Source organism: Thamnophis elegans, chromosome 3 (genome assembly GCF_009769535.1).
Source record: "Thamnophis elegans isolate rThaEle1 chromosome 3, rThaEle1.pri, whole genome shotgun sequence".
NCBI lineage: Eukaryota > Metazoa > Chordata > Lepidosauria > Squamata > Colubridae > Thamnophis > Thamnophis elegans.
This window is the reverse complement of record NC_045543.1, coordinates 5,907,891-5,930,729: the sequence shown is the minus strand read 5'-3', so window position 1 is coordinate 5,930,729 and position 22,839 is coordinate 5,907,891. Positions and strand designations below refer to the sequence as shown.

The 22,839-nt window shown below is 40.5% G+C and overlaps 1 protein-coding gene across 2 annotated transcripts in view; it reads right to left on the bottom strand.

The window, feature by feature from the left end:
• ATP6V1C2 (ATPase H+ transporting V1 subunit C2) overlaps window positions 1–21,909 on the bottom strand; it is a 31,977-nt gene extending 10,068 nt beyond the window's left edge. For both annotated transcript variants that reach the window (XM_032213984.1, XM_032213983.1), the window contains exons 1-8: window positions 21,757–21,909; window positions 20,367–20,434; window positions 14,335–14,420; window positions 8,851–8,945; window positions 6,733–6,824; window positions 4,804–4,902; window positions 3,369–3,437; window positions 859–951 (exon numbers count right to left, since the gene is read on the bottom strand). In XM_032213984.1, coding sequence (XP_032069875.1) covers window positions 859–951; window positions 3,369–3,437; window positions 4,804–4,902; window positions 6,733–6,824; window positions 8,851–8,945; window positions 14,335–14,420; window positions 20,367–20,434; window positions 21,757–21,885 — 731 coding nt within the window. In that variant the 5' untranslated portion in view covers window positions 21,886–21,909. The remainder of the gene's footprint in view (window positions 1–858; window positions 952–3,368; window positions 3,438–4,803; window positions 4,903–6,732; window positions 6,825–8,850; window positions 8,946–14,334; window positions 14,421–20,366; window positions 20,435–21,756) is intronic.
• Window positions 21,910–22,839: the final 930 nt, after the last annotated feature.

The following is a 22,839-nucleotide window of genomic DNA, read 5'->3' as shown; positions in this document are numbered from 1 at the left end:
TCTCTATCCCTCTACCTACCTACCTACCTATCTACACACTCTCCCTCCCTCCCTACTGTATTTCTCTTTCTCTCTCTCTCTCTCTCTCTCTCCCTTTACCTACCAACCTACCTACCTACCTACCTACCTACTAATTTGTCTCTCTCCCTACCTACCTACTGGTTTTCTCTCTTTCTCTCCCTCTCTATCCCTCTATCTACCTACCTACTTTTTTTAAAAATTTGCCTCTTCAAAACCTGGGTACGTCTTATACTCCGATGCGTCTTATACTCCGAAAAATACAGTAATGTGATTGTACAGAAGGAGTTGTGTTGAGATAACTGAGTCCCTGTTCAAAGTTTAGGATTATTCAAGGTTTGATACCTTGAATAATATAAGCATCAAACATTTGAAAGTGATCAGATGGTTTAAAAAGCCATGGCATTTAAGACTTTATTTGTCATGCATTCCTCATTTATGTTCATTGAAAACACTTGGCTAAGATGGATATTTTAAAACCATTTTCCTCTCTTTTCTATCTCTTCAGTGTTGATTTTATGAAAATATTCTTAAAAGAAGGTTTAAAAATCTGGTTAAAACATACATGAATGGTAGGTCCTTAATGTGAGATAAATAGAAGTCCATCCATATAGTAGACATTCCCTACAGCTTCAAGATTCAGGGAGAGCAGAGAAGAATTTGCTGCCACCTCTTCCTGTTCTGCCGATGGAAACAGACCCACCCCTGGATCCAGCCCTGTGCAAATTACTCAAGAGCTCTGACAAATTACTGCACAGATGTGTCTTGTTTCATTACAGAGCAGGAGAAAGAGCTTGAACTATTCTGGTTTTTGGCACAAAAGTAGAAAGAAAGCATTACTTGTTCTCTCTGGCTTTGGTCTTAAAGTCATCAATCACTTTTCTGAACAGGGTGACTGTGAAGAGTCCTCCCTCTGTGTCTTCAGCGATCATCCTGGAAGAATCAAAGGTGTTGGTCCAGTTATTCTAAAGCCCATCCTGCTTTCCCGTGATGGGTGCCAAAGCGATTAACAACAATGAGAGTGTAATTATGATGGTTAATAATTACAACTTACTGTAAATAGTAATTCTCAGATTCAATTTTCCTCAGCAGTTTCTTAATCTACACAATAATATTGTGATGCATACTCTACTGCAGTGTTTCTCAACCTTGGCAACTTGAAGATGCCTGGACTTCAACTCCCAGAATTCCCCAGCCAGCAAATGCTGGCTGGGGAATTCTGGGAGTTGAAGTCCAGGCATCTTCAAGTTGCCAAGGTTGAGAAACACTGCTCTACTGTCACACAAATTTGTTGTTTTTTAAAATTTCCATTTAGCCACCACCACCAAGTTCATCTGATTAACAGAAGGAACTGGGCCCTTCAAAAAAACAACTGAACACATGTTCCAAAAATTGCTACCTATGTTCCCCTTCCCCTCCCCTCCTCCCCTTCCCTCTTCCTCATCCTTCCTTCTTCTGCTCTTCTCTCCTCCCCCTGCCCTCTCCATTCTTCCTCCCCTCCGCTTCCTCCTCTCCTCCCCTCCCATTCTCCCCTCCCCATCTCTCCTCCCCTTCCTCCCCTTCTCCCATGCCCTCCTCTCCTTCCTCTTCTCTCTTGCACCTCCCTTCTCCATTCTTCCTCCCCTCCCCTCCTCTTCATCTCCTCCCCTCCCCATCTCTCCTCCTCTCCTCCCTTCCCCTTCTTCTCCCATGCCCTCCTATCGTCTCCTTTTCTCTTTTCTCTTCCACCTCCCTTCTCCCTTCTTCCTCTCCTCCCCTCCTCTTCATTTCCTCTCCTCCCCTCCCCAACTCTCCTCCTCTTCCTCCCCGTCTCCCCTCCCCTTCTCTCGTTGCCAATAAAAAGCAACCTTGTTATATAAGAAGAAATCTCAAAAAGTTAAAGCTCAGCAGCTTTAATCCCACCTCCCCCGGCACCCTTTAAAGCTTTGTGCAATGAGATAGTATTCATATTTAATGCTTTTTAAAATAAGAACAAGAGATATTTCCTGTCACAATTTGCCACAATCCAAATTCTTTCTTTTTCGAAACTCCTAGCAGGAGAAGAGACTCATCAGTACCTAATCCCATTTAAGTTCTTTCAAGAGTCCCCTGCAATATTCATACTTGTGCGTGACTAAGCCGTGCCCGATTAAACCGCGTCGCTGACATCATCAACAGGGCGACAACAGCGAGCGCGGAGAAAGAAGGGCGCTTTAAATAGCGCTTTGAAAGCAAGCCGATTCAACTTAAGGTAAGGGTTAGGTTTAGGGTTAGCTTTAGGGGTTGGTTTAGGGTTAGGTTAAGGGTTAGAGTTAGGTTTAGGGTTAGGTTAAGGGTTAGGGTTAGGTTTAGGGTTAGGTTAAGGATTAGGTTTAGGGTTAGGTTAAGGATTAGGTTTAGGGTTAGGTTTAGGGTTAGGTTAAGGGTCAGGGTTAGGTTTAGGGTTAGGGTTAGGGTTAGGGTTAGGATTAGGTTACGGGTTAGGTTTAGGGTTAGGTTTAGGGTTAGGTTTAGGTTTAGGGTTAGGGTTAGGGTTAGGGTTAGGATTAGGTTAAGGGTTAGGTTTAGGGTTAGGTTTAGGATTAGGTTAAGGGTTAGGGTTAGGGTTAGGGTTAGGTTTAGGGTTAGGGTTAGGTTTAGGGTTAGGTTAAGGGTTAGGGTTAGGGTTAGGGTTAGGGTTAGGGTTAGGGTTAGGGTTAGGGTTAGGATTAGGTTAAGGGTTAGGTTTAGGGTTAGGTTTAGGATTAGGTTAAGGGTTAGGGTTAGGGTTAGGTTTAGGGTTAGGTTAAGGGTTAGGTTTAGGGTTAGGTTAAGGGTTAGGGTTAGGGTTAGGTTTAGGGTTAGGGTTAGGTTTAGGGTTAGGTTAAGGGTTAGGTTTAGGGTTAGGTTAAGGGTTAGGGTTAGGGTTAGGTTTAGGGTTAGGGTTAGGGTTAGGTTAAGGGTTAGGTTTAGCGTTAGGTTTAGGATTAGGTTAAGGGTTAGGGTTAGGGTTAGGGTTAGGTTTAGGGTTAGGTTAAGGGTTAGGTTTAGGGTTAGGTTAAGGGTTAGGGTTTGGTTTAGGGTTAGGGTTAGGGTTAGGGTTAGGATTAGGTTAAGGGTTAGGTTTAGGGTTAGGTTTAGGATTAGGTTTAGGGGGGTTAGGTTTAGGTTTAGGGGTTAATTTTAGGTTTAGGGTTTACAGCGTGCTTCTGTCTCCGCGCTGTTGTCGCCCTGTTGATGACATCAGCTACGCGGTTTAGTCGAGCACGGTTTAGTCAAGCGCGGTTTTTTGGTGGAACCTACTTGTGTGCTACCTGACTGCGTCCAATGATTCTGAGCAAAATGTTGAAATCTGTTAAGAGAAACGACAACAGTCCAAAAATTGTACTTACTTCGTAGAGCGAGGGACCACCATATCTGAGAGTGATTCATAGGTTTTTTGCCACTGCCCATAGCTTGTTCTGCAACAAGACAGATTTTGTAAAGCCTCTGTGTATAAACTTCTACCTTAAGTGCAAAGATTGTCACTTCTCTGTACCGAAATTCAGAAACCTTTAGTGCCAAGTTGATAAGTGTGGGGGGGGGGAGACCACAAGGAAATCAATCCTGTATGACACGAATGTTCAATTTCCATCAACTTGAGGCTCTAGGCAGCCTCTCCTGTGCCAAATTCCAGAAGTGGCTGAAACATACTCTGTTTCCACGAAAATAAGACCTCCCGGATAATAAGCGCAATCGGGCATTTGAGCGCATGCGTTAAAATAAGCCCTCCCCCAAAATAAGCCCTTCCTGAAAATATTGCAACACAGCAGCAGCCACGAGGCGACCACACTCGCTGCCTCCTGCACCTCAAAAATAATAAGACCTCCCCGAAAATAAGGCCAAAAGAAAATAAGACCCTGTCTTATTTTTGGGGAAACACGGCAGTGGTGGGATTCAGCCAGTTCGCATCTATTCGGGAGAGCCGGTTGGTAACTTTCTAAGCAGTTCGAAGAACCGATTGTTGGAAGAAATCTTTTGTTTTTCTCCACTTTACAGGGCTAATCCTGTAAGGAAGGCAGGAACGAAGCATTCTGGTGTTGTTTCTAGCCTGATCTTTATTGTCCTGCTTACAGAAACTGCCTTTCCAGTTAACCCTTATTACCATTGTAACAACTAAGGTGAAGCGCCCATCGACCTGAGTGACATTGACTTGGCCACGCCCACATGATCACATGACCACCGAGCCCTGCCTACCCAGCTGAACATTAGGGCAGAGAACCGGTTGGTAAATTATTTGAATCCCACCACTGAAACACGGTACTATTCAAATTCTGCGAGGGAAGCATTTTACTTCATAACCAAAACTTAATTTTTCAAAAAAAACCCTAAAATTTTAGGCCCCAGTTAATCTTCAACGGGAGAGCACTGGGTTAGGGTTAGGACCCTCCCCACTCTCGCGGCCTTCAAAAAGTCTATTAAGACCTGGCTTTTCCGGCAGGCCTGGGGCTGTTGACCTCTTGAACGAGGTCCAGCTCCACTACGGCTGAGTGTGTTGTGTTTTAACCTGCTTTGTTTTCTTTCTTTTTAAATTTTCTAGTATTTTTAAATTGTGTTTTATGTAAGCCGCCCGGAGTCCTTCGGGATTGGGCGGCATATAAGTTTTATTAAACTTAAACTTAAAACTTTCCATGAACTCTTTGGTTAGTAGAGGACTTTCTATCAATTCATTGCATTCAAAATTTTCCTGGCAAAACTGGCATATAATGCACACAGAGAATTTTCTCTAAAAAGTATTGCAATAATTAATTATTAAGCCCATCCATAGGAAACCCAACTTTTTCTTACCTAGGAACTACAACAAGGAGAGTGATGAGATATTCGGAATTCAATACAAAATCTTCTTTGTTCACTATATCCGTTAATGTACGGGTCAAAAGATTTCCTCTGGGGGGGAAAAAAAAGCCAGAAAAAAAATTAATAGAGTATTTACCTACCACTGATACTTTCTAAGTGTTAAATAGACGCTTAATTGGATGATTAGGAAGAAAATGTTGCCTGGGAATTCTCAAACAAACTTAAAGCAAATCCGGCCATTATATTATGCTAAGCTTAGAGGAAATGGGCACTTTTGTTTACTTTGTTTAAACCAGAGGTGGGCAATCTTAAACAGTCAAAGAGCCACAAAGGTCCTAAATGGAAGCCCCCCTCCTCCCCCGCCTGGTTCAATCCCGGTTCCGCCATCATAGAGTCTCCTCCTAGCGCAACATCCTTTTTCCTCTACCTTGTGGAGCCGATCGGCGACAGGGAGCCACAGAAGAGGGATGAAAGAGCCACATGCAGCTCCAGAGCCACACAGGTTGCTCACCCCTGCTTTAAACAGATTAATTAATGCAGATCCACTAAAGAGCTGATTAGAGAGGCAATTTGGTGTAATGGTTAAGGCCCTAGGCTAGAAACCGGGAGACTGGTGAATTTTAGTCCCAAATTAGGCATGAAGCCATCCTTGGCCAATCACCCTTCCTCAGCCTTAGGAAGCAGACAATGAAAGAAATTACAGGAGAACAGATAAAATACAAACCCAAAATCTTTCTGCTGGGAATAATCAAAGGGAAATATACAAAGAAAATTAAGTACATATTAACACATCAGCTAACTACAGCTAAAATAGCATTTGCCCAATGCTGGAAACAAAATAATACCTCCTCGGACGAATTAGTGATAAAAAATTTTTTTGGATTGTGCAGAGATCGACAAATTAACACTGAAATTAAAAGATAAAGAAGAGTCGGAATATTATGAAATTTGGAACAATTTTGGTACAAATGGCTGCAAAACAAGAATAAAATTAATTAAGCCAAAAAAACTAGATAGATAGATAGATAGATAGATAGATAGATAGATAGATAGATAGATAATAGATAGATAGATAGATAGATAGATAGATAGATAGATAGAAAGATAGAGATAGATAGAGATATAGAGATATAGAGATATAGAGATAGAGATATAGATATAGATAAATAGATAGATAGATAGATAGATAGATAGATAGATAGATAGATAGATAGATAGATAGATAGATACATACATACATACATACATACATAAATACATAAATATGTACATATATATATATATATATATATATATATATATATATATATATATATATATATATAAATAAAACGGTATAAAGGTGTGTAAATATAGAAGCGAAATTTTATATACATGTACAGGTATGATGACATAACAATGTTGATGTAATGACGGTAGGGTGTTGTAGAAGGGAAAAAATAATTTAAAAAATCTGTTAATAAATATATATATATTTTTTAAAAGTTGTGAAAAGTACACTTTAATGTAATTTGATTCCTTGAATGTAGATGTTTGGTGACGTTAGGAAAGACATGATTATTATTAAAGGATCAGTCAGTGAACTCAATACAGCATGACCCCAAAGTCAATGGTGGATAATGTTTTCTGCATGTCTACAAATGTGGACGATGAAGGAATAATGAAATAAAATTCAGCGGATGTTGAGTGAAAAACAAAAAAAGGAAGCAGACAATGGCAACTTGCTGACTTATCCAGAGAGGCTAGAAGTCATCAATATTGACCCAAAAGCACAAAAAGAAACCCTACTTCCTGATTAAGCCCATATTACTGTATTATTATATTCCCAATGCAGTTAACACATTAAGACATTATCACAGGAAGTCAGTATGCCAACGCATACAGAAAACGCAATTCAGTAAAACTTATCTAAATACATACACCGTTTTTCTTTCCAGATTCTGAAGATTTCCTTTGATGTTGTTGTAGACAGCGGCTCGGCTTTTCATGTCTGCTTCGATCTGTGAAATTTGCTAAATGTAAAGAGGAAATCCAGTTGAGCAATATGAACTCTGCATCCATTTTAAAGTTGAGATAATTCCATACATACAAAAGGCTATAGAGAATATAGATTCTATTATTAGACTTACCAAAGGGGACAAAACTAAACATTTTCCATTTTAGGATCAACTTAAATAGATACAGCTCTCTTTCTCTCATAACAACAGTTGGATGGGGAACGAAAGGAGGAAATTGATTTATTCTTGCTCTGTTATGGTCCTGAAGAAAATCCTTCCTTGTGCTAGGGTGAAATCCCTCATTAAATACACACTTGTAATTCAGATTTACAGACACAGAAATGAATGCCTTCTCTTTGTTGAAAGCTGCTGTGTGAGACTTGTGACTGCTTCTAGGACAGGATAGGTAGGTAGGTAGGTAGGTAGGTAGGTAGGTAGGTAGGTAGGTAGGTAGGTAGATAGATAGATAGATAGATAGATAGATAGATAGATAGATAGATAGATAGATAGATAGATAGATGATAGATAGATAGATAGATAGAGATAGATATTTAGATAGATAGGTGATAGATAGATAGATAGATAGATAGATAGATAGATAGATAGATAGATAGATAGATAGATAGATAGATAGATGTAGATAGATGATAGAAAGAAAGAAAGAAAGAAAGAAAGAAAGATAGATAGATAGATAGATAGATAGATAGATAGAGATAGATAGATAGATAGATAGATAGATAGATAGATAGATAGATAGATGATAGATAGATAGATAGATAGATAGATAGATAGATAGATAGATAGATAGATATAGGTAGATAGATGATAGAAAGAAAGAAAGAAAGAAAGAAAGATAGATAGATAGATAGATAGATAGATAGATAGATAGATAGATAGATAGATATGGATAGATAGATAGATAGATAGATAGATAGATAGATAGATAGATAGATAGATAGATAGATATAGGTAGATAGATGATAGAAAGAAAGAAAGAAAGAAAGAAAGAAAGAAAGATAGATAGATAGATAGATAGATAGAGATAGAGATAGATAGATAGATAGATGATAGATAGAGATAGATAGATAGATATAGATAGATATAGATATATGATAGAGATAGATAGATATTTAGATAGTTAGATAGATAGGTGATAGATAGATAGATCGATAGATCGATAGATCGATAGATCGATAGATGATAGAGATAGAGATAGATATGGATGGATAGATAGATAGATAGATAGATAGATAGATAGATAGATAGATAGATAGATAGATAGATAGATAGATATAGATAGATAGATAGATGATAGAAAAAGATAGATAGATAGATAGATAGATAGATAGATAGATAGATAGATAGATAGAGATAGATAGAGATAGATGATAGATAGAGATAGATAGATAGATAGATAGATAGATAGATAGATAGATAGATAGAGATAGAGATAGAGATAGATGATAGATAGAGATAGATAGATAGATAGATAGATAGATAGATAGATAGATAGATAGATAGATAGATAGATAGATAGCTATAGATAGATGATAATAGATGATAGATAGATGATAGATGGATAAGAAAGAAAGAAAGACAGACAGACAGACAGACAGAAAGAGAGAGAGAGAGAGAGAGAAAGAAAGAAAGAAAGAAAGAAAGAAAGAAAGAAAGAAAGAAAGAAAGAAAGAAGAAAGAATTTATAAACTCAATCGTCCTTAGGTCACAGGAGATAATTCTTAGGATGACGTAGATATTACATTTTTATTTTTCCCCTCAGACAAGAATAACTTTGAGGGGAGAAAGATGTTGGAGAAGATATTTTACATAATGCTAAAATTGGACAATGTGGAAAAACGGGCCCAGTTTGCTTTCTGATCAATTTCAAAGTGAGTCAGTAGCCATCGTATCCACAACTGGGTTTCTGAGAAAGCTGTCCTCAGTAATTAAACACACTTTAATTAACAGCACTTTATGATCATTCCTGGGAATGAGCTTTTATAAAGGTGCTTCTCAATACAGGAGGGAAAACAGTGATTACCTTTGCTAATCCTTCTGAAATGTTCTTCAGGGGCTGTTTTATCGGATACTTAGCCATGTCCCATTCAAACTTTGTTAGATAACTAATCAAGTCAACTGAAACGATAAAAGGAAATCCAGTGAGCTGCACATGTAGAAAAATTATTCTGAGAAATACAGGAGTCTTTTCTCATGAAAACCTGCAGACCAGACTAGATTGCATTTAGGATATAAATTGGGAAGGATTCCCACCTGTATTTATTCCCTTTTCTAGATGCTTATCCACATCTCAAGCTCCCCTATGCCAATTCTTCACCATTTAAAAATAAGGATTTACCCAATTAATTTCTCGAAGAGGAGCATATTCATCTTAGACCTCATCTTGTCAATATAGTCAGCAAATAAGAAAGTAAAAGATTTTGATTAAAAGTAATACCTAGTTAGCTTTAATTTAGGGCAGGGTTAGACAATCCATGGCCCACACAACTTGTTACTGAACTGAAATGCTTCACAGCCACAATCAGCAAGATCTGGGGGCCTGAAAGATGTAATGCATATTGGCTAGGGAACCATAAAGTCCCCTGGCTTATTTTCTTTTTTTTAAAAAAAAACACCTGCTTTTGTAGTTTTAGCCCTCTCCTGTTGTGGGTTGGTCTCTGGAGCCAGTTTTGTCCACCTAAAAACTATTCAAGTAACCTTTTCTATGATGTCAAAACAGTGGTGGGTTTCACATTTTTTTAGAACCTCTTCTGTAGGTGTGGCTTGCTTTGTGGGAGTGGCCTGCCGGCCATGTGACTGGGTGGGAGTGGCTTGGTAGTCATGTGACCGGGTGGGCGTGGCCAAATTGTAAAATGTGGTGAAACTCACTTAACAACACTCTTGCTTAGCAATCAAAATGTTGGCTCAGAAACTCTGGCATTTGAAGCCCGCAAGACTTAAAGCTGTCAAGTTACAAGATCCTTGCACCCCTAACCCTTTAGGAAAAAAAAACCCCAGGGCTGTTCAAACTTGACAGCTTTAAGACTTGTGGACTTCAACTCCCAGAATTCCTCCTCCAATCATGTTGGCTCAGGAACTCTGGCATTGAAGTGTGCAAGTCTTAAAGCTGTCAAGTTACGAGACCCTTGCACCCCTAACCCTTTAGAAAAAAACCCCAGGGGTGTTCAAAGTTGACAGCTTTAAGACTTGTGGACTTCAACTCCCAGAAGTCCTCCTCCAGTCAAGTTGGCTCAGGAACTCTGGCATTGAAGTGTGCAAGTCTTAAAGCTGTCAAGTTACGAGACCCTTGCACCCCTAACCCTTTAGAAAAAAACCCCAGGGGTGTTCAAAGTTGACAGCTTTAAGACTTGTGGACTTCAACTCCCAGAAGTCCTCCTCTCGCTCTTCATCTTGATGATGTGTGGACGGGCAGCGGGAGGGAGCTGGGACCGGTTCTAAACGGCACTTTAGATTTGTGGAACCTCTTCTATAGAAGAGGTTAGAACTGGCAGGAACCCACACCTGTGTCAAAAGTAGTATGGAGGCACTGCAGTGGAAGTAGAAATGGTCACAAGGGGGCCAGATACTTTTTTAAAACCACATTTTAAATAGCACAGGAGGTACCAGAACAAATAAATGGACAAACACATACATAGTTAGAGCTGGAAAAAACAGGAGAAAAAACATTTGAGGATGCTTCTAGACATCCCAGCAACTTCATGTCGTTCTTAGCAAGGCCTTAATAACACACAAAAAGAAATTCTTAAGTGAATTTAGAGCCAAGGTGGCGCAGTGGTTAAATGCAGCACTGCAGGCTACTTCAGCTGACTGCAGTTCTGCAGTTCGGCTGTTCAAATCTCACCGGCTCAAAGGTTGACTCAGCCTTCCATCCTTCTGAGGTGGGTGAAATGAGGACCCGGATTGTTGTTGGGGGCAATATGCTGACTCTGTAAACCGCTTAGAGAGGGCTGAAAGCCCTATGAAGCGGTATATAAGTCTAACTGCTATAACTGCTAAACCTTCTCCACGTTTAGAGAGCCACGTGGGTGAGATGGTATGTCTGCAAGAAAACCTGTGGGACTAAAAATTCACAATGCATTTGGATACGTACACAATGCAAATCCAGGTGATCTAAGGAAATGAACGACTGACTGGTACATAAGTAGGTGTGGGGGACCTCTTCCTTAGTGGGTGGTATGCTTTTTGCAACAATCCCTTATCTTTGTGGTGTCAGGCTGTCTCCCTTCTGATATCTCTTAAGTCTTTCTCTAGAGTGATGCTTCTCCGAGAAGGAGTCACCTTACCTTCTTATATTTCCTTGGTGTCGAAAATCTAATGCGCACATCAAGGATTAAAGACTTGGAGACCTGAAATCAACAGGCTTCATCTTTAGCCTCCTTCAATAAAATATGTATGAGGCAGCTCAGTAGGAGGCTGGCGACTCCCCGGGGGAGAGCCTTCTCTGTTGCAGCTCCGGCCCTCTGGAACGAGCTCCCTGTTGAGATCCGGACCCTTACTACCCTCCCGGCCTTCCGCAAAGCCACCAAGTCCTGGCTGCTCCAGCAGGCTGGGGGGAGCTGAGAAGCATTTACCTCCACGGAAATTGTGAATGTTGGTTTTGTTTTTAATATGTTGTCTTTGTCTCGTTCCCCCTTTTCCCTTGTCTTTTGTGAGCCGCCCGGAGTCCTCCGGGAGTGGGCGGCATACAAGACAAATAAATAAATAAATAAATAAATAAACATACAAGAAGCAAAATGGGACTTCTTCCAAAAATGTTTGTTAAAATTCCTAAATGCACAGCTTTCGGTTAAATTGTGCATAGGGCTAACTGGCCCTTTCCTTTCCCTTAAACTAAGGGTGCCCAACCTTAAATTGTTTTTTTTTTCAGGGCCGTTGTAACCTTGGCAACTTTAAGCCTTGTGGACTTTCATTTCCAGAGGAATCCTGGGCGTTAAAAGTCTTAAAGTTGCCAAGGTTACAACGGCCCTGAAAAAAAAAACAATTTATGACCTTTTTTTACACTTAACGATTGTTGCAGCATCTCCATGGTCCTGTGATTTACATTCGGATGCTTGACAACTGATTCATATTCATGATGGTTGCAAGGTCATGTGATCCCCTTCCAGTGGTGGGTTTCAAAAATTTTTGGAACCTACTCTGTGGGTGTGGCCTCCTTTGTGGGAGTGGCTTGCCGGCCATGTGACCTGGTGGGAGTGGCTTGCCGGCCATGTGTTTTCTTTCTTTCTCTCTCTCTCTCTCTCTTTCTCTCTCCCTCTCTCTTTTTCCTTCCTTTTGTCTCTCTGTCCCTTTTTTCTTTTCTCTCTCTCTCACTCTTTTTCTTTCTTTTTTCTTTCTTTCTTTCTTTCTTTCTTTCTTTCTTCCTTTCTTTCTCTTTCTCTCTCTCTCTCTGTGTCAGTCTCTCTCTCTGTGTGTGTGTGTCTGTTTGTGTGTGTGTTTGTGTGTGTGTGTGAATGGTGGGTTTCAAAAAATTTCGGAACCTCTTCTGTAGGTGCGGCCTGCTTTCCGGGTCCACTGGTGGAACCTCTTCTAACCGGTTCGGTAGATTTGACGAACCGGTTCTACCGAATAGGTGCGAACTGGTAGGAACCCACCTCTGTCCCCTTCTGACAAACAAAATCAATGGGGAAGTCAGATTCGATTAACTTTCTAACTTAACTGCAATGATTTCCTTAACAAAAGTGGCAAGAAAAGTTGCAAAACGAGGCACAATTCACGCAACAAATTTCTCGCGTAGTAACATAAACTTCGAGTTCTATTGTGGTCGTAAGTCGAGGACTACCTGCATACCAAACCCGGGCTGCAAAATCTAAATACCCACTAGATGGTAGCGGCAAGCTATATTTGCTGCCATTAAACCAGTGGTGGGTTTCAAAAAGTTTTCGAACCTACTCTGTGGGTGTGGCCTCCTTTGTGGGAGTGGCTTGCCACCCATGTGACCTGGTGGGAGTGGCTTGGCAGCCATGTGTTTTCTCTCTCTCTCTCTCTCTCTCTCTCTCTCTCTCTCTCTCTCTCTCTCTCTCTTCCTTTTGTCTCTCTGTCCCTTTTTCCTTTTTTTCTTTCATCTCTCTCTCTCATTTCTTTCTTTTTTTCTTTTTTATTTCTTTCTTTCTTCCTTTCTTTCTCTTTCTCTCTCTGTGTGAGTGTGTGTGTGTGTGTGTTTGTGTGTGTCAGTGGTGGGTTTCAAAAAAAATTTTGGAACCTCTTTTGTAGGTGTGGCCTGCTTTCTGGTGGAACCTCTTCTAACCGGTTCGGTAGATTTGACGAACCAGTTCTACCAAACTGGTGCGAACTGGTAGGAACTCACCTCTGCATTAAACTCACATCTGAGTTTTTACAGTTTAGATCCGGTAACCTGAAGTGATCTATTCAGTAAAAAGTGCAGTTTTGCACGCTGAAGAACGCCCGTGATACAATTGATCATAAGAAAACAGATGCATGCAAAAAGTTTCACACGTTCCCATAGTCCCTACAGTTCCTTTCTCTAGACATGCAGGGAGAGTAAGTTAAAAAGAAAGAAAGAAAAAAAGACTGAAGGAAAGGAAAAATCAGCAGTGGTTTAAAGGATGCAAACCTGCAGTAATCTGAGTCATAGGGAGATGGTGATCAAGCTACGGGGTTGTTACTAGAGAAATCCTTCGTAACCTGATCACTGTACCCCTACAACCAGATGTGGACTCGAGACTCTATTATTAAACACACTGAGTGCATGCTGGCCAAGACACATTGCCACCCAAACGCAACATACCCTTTAGACATTTCATTTTGTCCTTTGTGCCTGAAATACAGTAAGTGCAATTATTGATCCTCAAAAATGCCCCTCTTAAAAAGTAAAGTTATCGCTTGGCACAAGATGACTGTCAAAGAACAGGATTCCATTCTGGGTTTATGCTACCGATAGACATTTCAACAGTTAGTTAAAGGTGGTTTTCGGCAGATTGCCCAAAAGCTCCTGTACTTGGGTATGAACTAAAGCTGACTTTGGGGCAATTTGCGTCTCACTTTAGCCTGTGACAAGTGCAAAGTTCTCAAGGCATTGCCGTTTAAAAGTGTCATTTCAGCCTGAGTTGGTTTCCTTGTTCCTATCTGTTACATTTACTTTTCCTTGTGCTAAATGTTTCAGTGCTGACTGCCATTAAGGGCTTCTCTGTATCATTAGAAATAATTAAATACTTTTGTGATATGTAGAATAGAACTTAATGGAATTGTAGAGTAATAGCCACCTCTCTGGAAATCAGGACTCCTTGTAAAACAATCACAAATTTTAAACCATATAAGCAGTGAAGAAGATGAAATCATTTTATCCATAACTCACAGCATATAGAGTGACAGAAAACTGCCCTAAAGCTAATGAAAATTGCAAGCTACAAGCATTATTTTCTAAAACTAGAAGCACCATCTAATTTCCTAATAAACGAGCATATTAATTTCAGTGGTTCCTACTGGAAACTGAATGAAAACAATGAATTACATTGAAACACAACAATATATCCATGGTTTTAAGGCCTACCTCCATTAGCCAGCAGGTTTTCCTGTACTTTATCTTTTGAATCTTCTAAAACTTCTCCAATATACTGGCCAATTTTCTTTATTACGCTTCATAAAGAGAACAAAAGAGCAACATTTTAGTTCAAATTAATTCATGAAATAACTTTACAGCTACAGTAGATAGTAAAAAACATCACTTTTACAGACCCTAAAGTGAGAACCGAGGTGTAGACAGAAATGGAGAAAAAAAGAAATCAGTGATAGATGAACAAGAAGTTTCAATAAGAACAAAGGTAAGTTTGAAAGTATGCTTGGTTTACTGTATTAAAGGCCTGTTGAGCTCTGGTACTGAAAATAAGAAGGTAAGCTTTTTAAAAAAATTCTATGTGCTTGGTCTTCTGTTATTTTTCACCCAATTCTGATTGATGGGCTAACGATTCAGTCCTAGTCATTTCTCCCATGTTACAAAGTTTGTTTCCCAACTGCTAGTGGGTGTCAAGAAAACAAGGTGTGGCATTGTGTTGATGCTACATATTATCATATATGGTGGACTTGTAATTTTGGATAAAAATATGGTGGATTATGCAAAATGTTCTTTAAAAAAGGATAAAGTTTACCCCTCAGTTATTTTTGTTAGGTATAAATACTGATTGTACACTTGTAGAGATTAACCTGATTTTGCATTTAATAACTGCAGCAAGACTGCTGGTGGCGCAATACTGGAAGAAGGAAGATTTGCCTACTATTCAAGAATGGACATTGAAAGTAACAAACCTAGCAGAGATGGCTAAAATATCAAGGACCACTCAAATGAGAGAAATAAACTGGAGTGGAGAAGATGGACTGACTATACTCAAAATAAATATGGGACTAAGAAACTCCAGATAGTTTGTGACTGAAGAAACAAGGAATGATATAATCTGTTTAGAGCTAGCCTAGCAAAGAGGAGTTAAAGCTCAAATGAAAGATGATACTTTTTTTTAAAGTTTATCTTAGAATATCTTTGTTAAAGATTTATACCCTGTATTGGTTCTGGGAAGCCGGGGGGAGGAGACTGGGGGCTGGGGTTTGGGTGAGGAGGGTAAGGGGAGGGAGGTAAACATTTGTAAAAGGTTTTTTTTTCCAAAATTTTCAACAAAAAAAAGAAGAAAATAAGGCGTGGCTTGTCCAGGAAGAGGAAAAAGTAAACCTGGAATCAGAGTGTGTATATGTAGTTTGCATTGAACTGTAGCCTACAAGCAACCACGAATGGAGGAAGCATTGCTGAAGCCCATGGGACCCACAGATGTTCCTTTTCAGATATGTGTTGGGGCATGCAACTGATATAGCAGAATTGCAAAAGTCCAAAAAATGCTTCCTTCAGAATAAACATATCGAAAAATGGACATTAATTTGCTTTTGAAGTATTAAGTCTGTACACGGATTTCCCAGGATTCTCATCTTTATTCTATACCCTTTTAACTTTGCTGAGCATTTAAAAATAGGTTTGCAGGGAGCGTGTGCCATCCGAGATGGAAACCGCTCAAGAATGGACGGGCAAGAGAGCATCAGAATGCCACGGGCTGCTTCAAAGTGACATGGAAAAACACTCTGCCTCCTTGTGTAAATAAGTAATAAAACTGCATGGAAACAAGAGACCCTGAAAACTCTTGCCCCTTCCCTGCTACGCTGCTCAGAAGCAGTGCTGGCTGGTTTCTAGCTAGCTAGATGTACCAGCATTTCTTGCATATGTTGATCTAATAACAATTCCACTAACTATCTGCTTTTCTGCAACTATAATATAAATGCTGAGTTCATATGCTTAGCTTCAGCGTGACCCGTCAAAAGCGCGTTCCACAAAAGCGCGGTCGACGAAATCGCGTATGTGACGTCATCACAACGCGACGAAAAAGATCGAAAAATTGAAATAAAAATTAAATTACAGCAAGCCGATTCACATAAAGGTAAGGGTTAGGTTAAGGGTTAGGGTCAGGGTTAGGTTAAGGGTTAGGGTTAGGGTTAGAGCGTTAGCGTTACGTTTAGCGTTAGGTTAAGGGTTAGCGTTAGGTTTTTCGTTACGTTAAGGGTTAGGTTTAGGGTTAGGTTTAGGGTTAGGTTAAGGGTTAGGTTTAGGGTTAGGTTTGGGGGGGTTAGGGGAAGGTTTTAGCTTTATTTTTACATTTTTTGATCTTTTTCGTCGCGCTGTGATGACGTCACATACGCGCTTTCATCGACCGCGATTTTGTCGTCCGCGGTTTTGTGGTAGAACCTAGCTTCAGACCTATTCTCTCTTTGTTCATGGGGTTCAGGATATGTTGCATTCATTTTTATAACACACTAATCTCACACGTAATTCTGTTCTCTCATCAGATGAGGGTTCCGCATCAGACATTCAAGTTTCTTCTATAAAAGACTGTAGTTAATAGAAGAGGTAAAGGTTCCCCTCGCACATATGTGCTAGTCGTTCCCGACTCTAGGGGGTGGTGCTCGTCTCCGTTTCAAAGCCGAAGCAGTAGCGCTGTCCGAAGACGTCTCCGTGGTCATGTGGCCAGCATGACTAAATGCCGAAGGCGCACGGAACGCTGTTACCAAAGTGGTCCCTATTTTTCTACTTGCATTTTTACATGCTTTCGAACTGCTAGGTTGACAGAAGCTGGGACGAATAACGGGAGCTCACTCCATTACGCAGCGCTAGGATTCAAACCACCGAACTGCCAACCTTTTCTGATCGGCAAGCTCAGGATCTTAACCACTGAGCCACCCTGGTTAATAGAAAGATGGGGTTAAATCTCACGGCAAAAAGGTTGTTATGATGAGGCATCTCTGCAGTTGCCTTTGCCCTTTGGAAAATCTTGCCCCCAGAGATAAGGCAAGCCCCCTCCCCTCTCCTGCTTTTCCAGAAGAGAATTAAGAACTGGCTCTTTCAATTAGCATGGGGATCTAAGAGTATGATGTAATCTTGGGGATGGCTGGTGGCTTAGCAGTAGCAATAGCAGTTAGGCTTATATACCGCTTCATAGGGCTTTCAGCCCTCTCTAAGCGGTTTACAGAGTCAGCATATTGCCCCCAACAACAATCCGGGTCCTCATTTTACCCACCTCGGAAGGATGGAAGGCTGAGTCAACCCTGAGCCGGTGAGATTTGAACAGCCGAACTGCAGAACTGCAGTCAGCTGAAGTAGCCTGCAGTGCTGCATTTAACCACTGCGCTACCTCGGCTCTCGGCTTGAGAGTATTCCTGTTGTCTCATTAACCTTTTTAGCCTTCTGAATTTTTAATTTTTAAAATTTGAAAAGTATTTTTTAAAAAAAACTTTTAACTTATAAACTTTAACTTGTTTTTAATTCTTGTTTTTAATTCTGTGCTTTTATTCGGGCTTTATATTGTTTCATTATGCTATTGTAAACCACCCCGAGTTACTTAGGTGAGATGGGTTATGCTGAAATGTATGTAATAAAATAAATAAAAATGAAAATCTGCACCGGGGGGGGGCGGGGGGGGGGGCAAGAGATTAAATGTGCATTACAATGTGGCAACCCATTTCTTGTAGCTTTGGCACCAGCATGGTTAGGAATGGATGTCTATGGATACAGCAAAGTTGAATTATTTAATTCTTGGTGACCGCGATATTATTCAGGAGCCTGATGGGAAAACAGATGGATTCTGAGAAACAATGTCCCACTGAGGAACGGCAAACCTATTTCTTAATAATAGACCTGTGCGTTCTGCTTTTTTTTAAAAAAAAAATCCCCAAGCCCTCAATAAAATCACCAATCTCCAATCACCTCCACTAGACCGATTAGATCCCACAGATTAGGCCTCCTCCAAATTCCATCCGCCGGCCAGTGTCGACTGGCGACTACCCGGAGGAGAGCCTTCTCTGTGGCTGCTCCGACCCTTTGGAACGAACTCCCCGTGGAGATTCGAACCCTCACCACCCTCCAGGCCTTTCGCAAAGCCCTTAAAAGCTGGCTGTTCCGACAGGCCTGGGGCTAAAGAGTTTTTGCCCCCCTTCTCGAATGGTATGACTGTTGTGTGTTTTTAAATTATGTATTGTTATGTATCATTTATTTTTTATTTTTTTTCTGTACCCCCCCCTTCTCTGATTTGATTTGTTAGCCGCCCTGAGTCCCCTTCGGGGGGGAAAGGGCAGCATATAAATATAATATAATGAAATGAAATGAAATAAAATACACAGCTTCACGCTTCTAACCTTTCATCCAGATTCAAGGACGAAGAAGAAAAGGGGGAAATCTCAAAGGTGCTTTTTCAAAAGGTAACTGGACTATATATATATTTTTTCTCTTGAGGAAGAAGAAGATGTTTCATTTTTCATCCAAGAAGCTTCATCAGTTCTGGCTGGAGGGTGGTAGGTGGTGTGGAATGGAAGGGCTAAGACTAACCCTTCCATTCCCCCCCCCCCCATCCAGCCAGAACTGATGAAGCTCCTTGAATGAAAAGCGAAATGTCTTCTTCCTCAAGGGAAAAAGAAAATATACATATAAAACCCAGTCGCCTTTCGAAAAGACACCTCTGAGGCAACCATGACCTGTTTGACTGAGAATCTCCATAGACAAAGGAGGAAAGAGAATTTGGAAAGTGGGAATTTAGAAAAAGAAATGAGAGAGATCTGTCTTTTCTGAGCTTTTCAGTGTAAAATTGGAGAAGGACTGGGGAGAATCCTACCATCCCCCCGCCCCCCAATCCAACTTTTGTTCCAGGCTGCCAAATCCGACTATAGCATTTCAAATATACACTTCATTTTCACCCCTATATTTACTTCCCCAAATTCTGTGTTTTGCGTGTCTTAATAGTCCTCCTGTGTCTCTTAGTGGTGGCTATTACCAGTGGTGGGATTCGGCCAGTTCGCACCTATTCGGGGGAACCGGTTGTTAACTTTCTAAGCAGTTCAGAGAACCGGTTGTTGGAAGAAATCTTTTTGTTTTTTCCCACTTTACAGGGCTAATCCTGTAAGGAAGGCAGGAAGGAAACATTCTGGCGTTGTTTCTAGCTTAATCTTTATTGACCTGCTTACAGAAACTGCCTCTCCGGTTAACCCTTATTGCATTGTAACAGCTAAGGCGAAGCGTCCATCAATGTGAGTGACGTTGAGTTGCCACACCCACCCAGTCACATGACCATTGAGCCCCGCCTATCCAGCTGGACATTAGGGCAGAGAACTGGTTGTTAAATTATTTGAATCCCACCACTGGCTATTACCAATATAGGAGGACTTGCTATTAGCAATAGCAATAGCAATAGCAGTTAGACTTATATACCGCTTCATAGGGCTTTCAGCCCTCTCTAAGCGGTTTACAGAGTCAGCATATCGCCCCCAACAACAATCCGGGTCCTCATTTTACCCACCTCGGATGGATGGAAGGCTGAGTCAACCTTTGAGCCGGTGAGATCTGAACAGCCGAACTGCAGAACTGCAGCCAGCTGAAGTAGCCTGCAGTGCTGCATTTAACCACTGCGCCACCTCGGCTATTACCAACGTGAGAGAAAATGTTCTCCCTGATTGACTTTGGCTTCCTCCAATGTAGGAGGACTTGCTTCTGGGTTGAGAAATCAACAAAGAAGACCATCCTTCAGACATGTGAAGTTTAAACACTGAAGATTTGGGGAGGGGAGCGAGATTCAGGGAAGATTCAGCTCCAGGTGGACGTCTTTCCAAATAAAAAAGAACAGAGCTATTTACATATTCTTAAAAGTATTTGTAGTGCTTCTGCAAAAAAAAAAAAAAATGCTATTTCCCACACATTCCCCCCCCCCCACACCCAGCCTCTGGTCCTCTCTGTAAATGGCTCCTCAGAATAAGTGTACAGAATAGATCATTCTTGATAGGGACTTGCTGATTACCGTGGGGGTGAAGCCCACTGCTTCCCTAGATCTAAATATATTCGATTCAAAATAAAAACCAGGAGTTTAAACAGAATAAAGCCAAACCTGCCTGATCTGGCTGACCTCTAGGGCCAATCTTAAACAAGTCAGAGTTAGTTTCAGGCAGGAACCCTGTGACCTGGAAAAACCACTTCCATTTCTGTTTGTGTGCAGTAAATACGTTTTATTTTACCTTTCAGCAAAACTATCGAGTTTTCCCAACTCATCCGAGAGGCCAACCAGCGTGTCCAGAGTTCCTACCTGTGGAAGGGAACACAAATACTTTTACACAAACAGAAGACCTGCTCAACTGTTTTACCAGAATGATCTTTCTTTTATTATTTTTGGCACAAATTATCCTTTGTGTAATCAAAGTATTAAGGGCGCTCGGAGGAAGCCAAAGTCAATCAGGGAGAACATTTTCTCTCAATGGAAAATGACAGAAATGCCTCTATTCTAAATAAGGAAAAACTGTACGTTATCATGTGATTATAAATCCACTTCTATAAGACTTCCCTATTTTTATTCTCGGTGTTTCTCAACAGCTTTATTGCTCACAGTATATTGCATATGCAAACATAAGGCACTGAATAGAATTTATATTTTCTTGCCAACTTCAGTAGGAAAAAAAACATTTAAGCTTTAAAATGGGAGAGCCTTACTTCATTTATATATAATCTGAGCAGAAACTGGCTGCAGCAAATAAATTCATTGCATCTCTTCCTGAAATTATTACACTTTAAGATTCCAACAGTGAAGGTGGTTTTCGGATATCAGCCAGCCCTTCTAGCAGAGTCATATTATTAATCCCTATATTTTTTTACGTCTAGTACTTCAACAAAATTAACTAACGTGTGAGTGCGGGATGATATTGAAGAAGTACTTTAAGAATTCCAAGCTCTGTTAACCATGAGCAAGTTTACACAGCTAACCAAAGCTTATTTGGAATGGACATGACAATGGCATCGGTAACACATTATGATTTATCAATTATGGTAAAATATGACACAATGACATTAGGTACATATTACAATTCCCACCCACCCCACTTCCTTGCAGACACCCATTAAATTGCTATGCATCTCCATTCAAAGTATTTGCCCAGTGAAATTTATGTTTCCTTAGAACTACCGTAGGTCCCGTTAAATTCGTTCGGATCTAGTTTATTAATGCTACAAATTCCATGTATGTTTATTTGTGACTAAATTCTGCTTAATTTGCCTGTATATAAGATATCTATGGCAGAGTTCCACTTTGATTAATTGCAATCTAGGACCATTAAGGACGCTCATAGATTGTTTCATTTATAAGTTCTTTGAGATTTTCTGCAAAAGGACGGGTTTGAATAGAACCAAATTAAACCTCCAGATTTTTCTGCTAGTAACTAACACACTGATTAATAATAATGGTGCATGTTATTCATGTACTCTAGAAAGCAGCAGAAATAAATAAATACATACTAATTTTCCCTGTATGGAGAGGAGACCCACTCTATTAAAAAGGAAGAAGAAATATGCTTGATCCCTGCCCTTATTCTTGTCTTGATCTTCCTCCCACACCTAGCATTTCATCCCACTTTTTACCTTGAGGTCAGGAATGGTAAATTTGCTGTTGCTGGACAAGTTGGCTTTCGAAGTCACAGTATTCATTCTGTCCCAGGCAAGCAAATTTGCCTTATCCCCTGGAGCTGAGATTAGCCAGAACTCTGACATGGTGGGAAAGGATTGTTGAGTACAGAATCACTATAAGTAAAAAAGGAAAAGGGAAAAAAAAAACCAAGAACACAAAAATAGATCAGCTAAAACTTTAATCCAACTTTAAAAAAAAAGTCAAAAAGGGATTGGTATCTCAGCCCATATAGGGAAACATCCATCACCTTTCAATCCAAATCTAAACTTAAATGTGACCTTCTCTTCAATGTCACCAGCAGACAATAGTTCCTCTTTCCTTCCCCCTCCCTCCCCTGGGTTGTTTCATCTTGTTAGTAGGGAGGAGTTTTTAATTGTACACGGAGCAATCCACAATTATTTACAGAAGCAATAGGCTGGTCTGTTCATAGTTCCAATCAGAGGTGGGTTCCTGCCAGTTCGCACCAGTTCGGTAGAACCGGTTCGTCAAATCTACCGAACCAGTTAGAAGAGGTTCCACCAGTGGACCTGGAAAGCAGGCCACACCTACAGAAGAGGTTCCAAAAAATTTTGAAACCCACCACTCACACACACACACACACACACACACACACACAGACTCACACAGAAAGAGAAAGAGAAAGAAAGGAAGAAAGAAAGAAAAAAAATAAAAAAGAAAGAAAAAGTGAGAGAGATGAAAGAAAAAAAGGAAAAAGGGACAGAGAGACAAAGGAAGGGGAGAGAGAGAGAGAGAGAGAGAGAGAGAGAGAGAGAGAGAGAGAGAGAGAGAGACCACATGGCCGGCAAGCCACTCCCACAAAGGAGGCCACACCCACAGAGTAGGTTCGAAAAAGTTTTGAAACCCACCACTGGTTCCAACCCAAGCAACATAGTTTGAGAAGGATGTAAGATCTTAAAGCATCCCACCACCCACCCCAAAACTTGGCAACTTTAAGATCTGTGGACTTCCATCACCCAGAATTCCTGCATATATGTTCTTGTCCTTCATCTTAAGGGATGCAGTGGCTCAATGGCTAA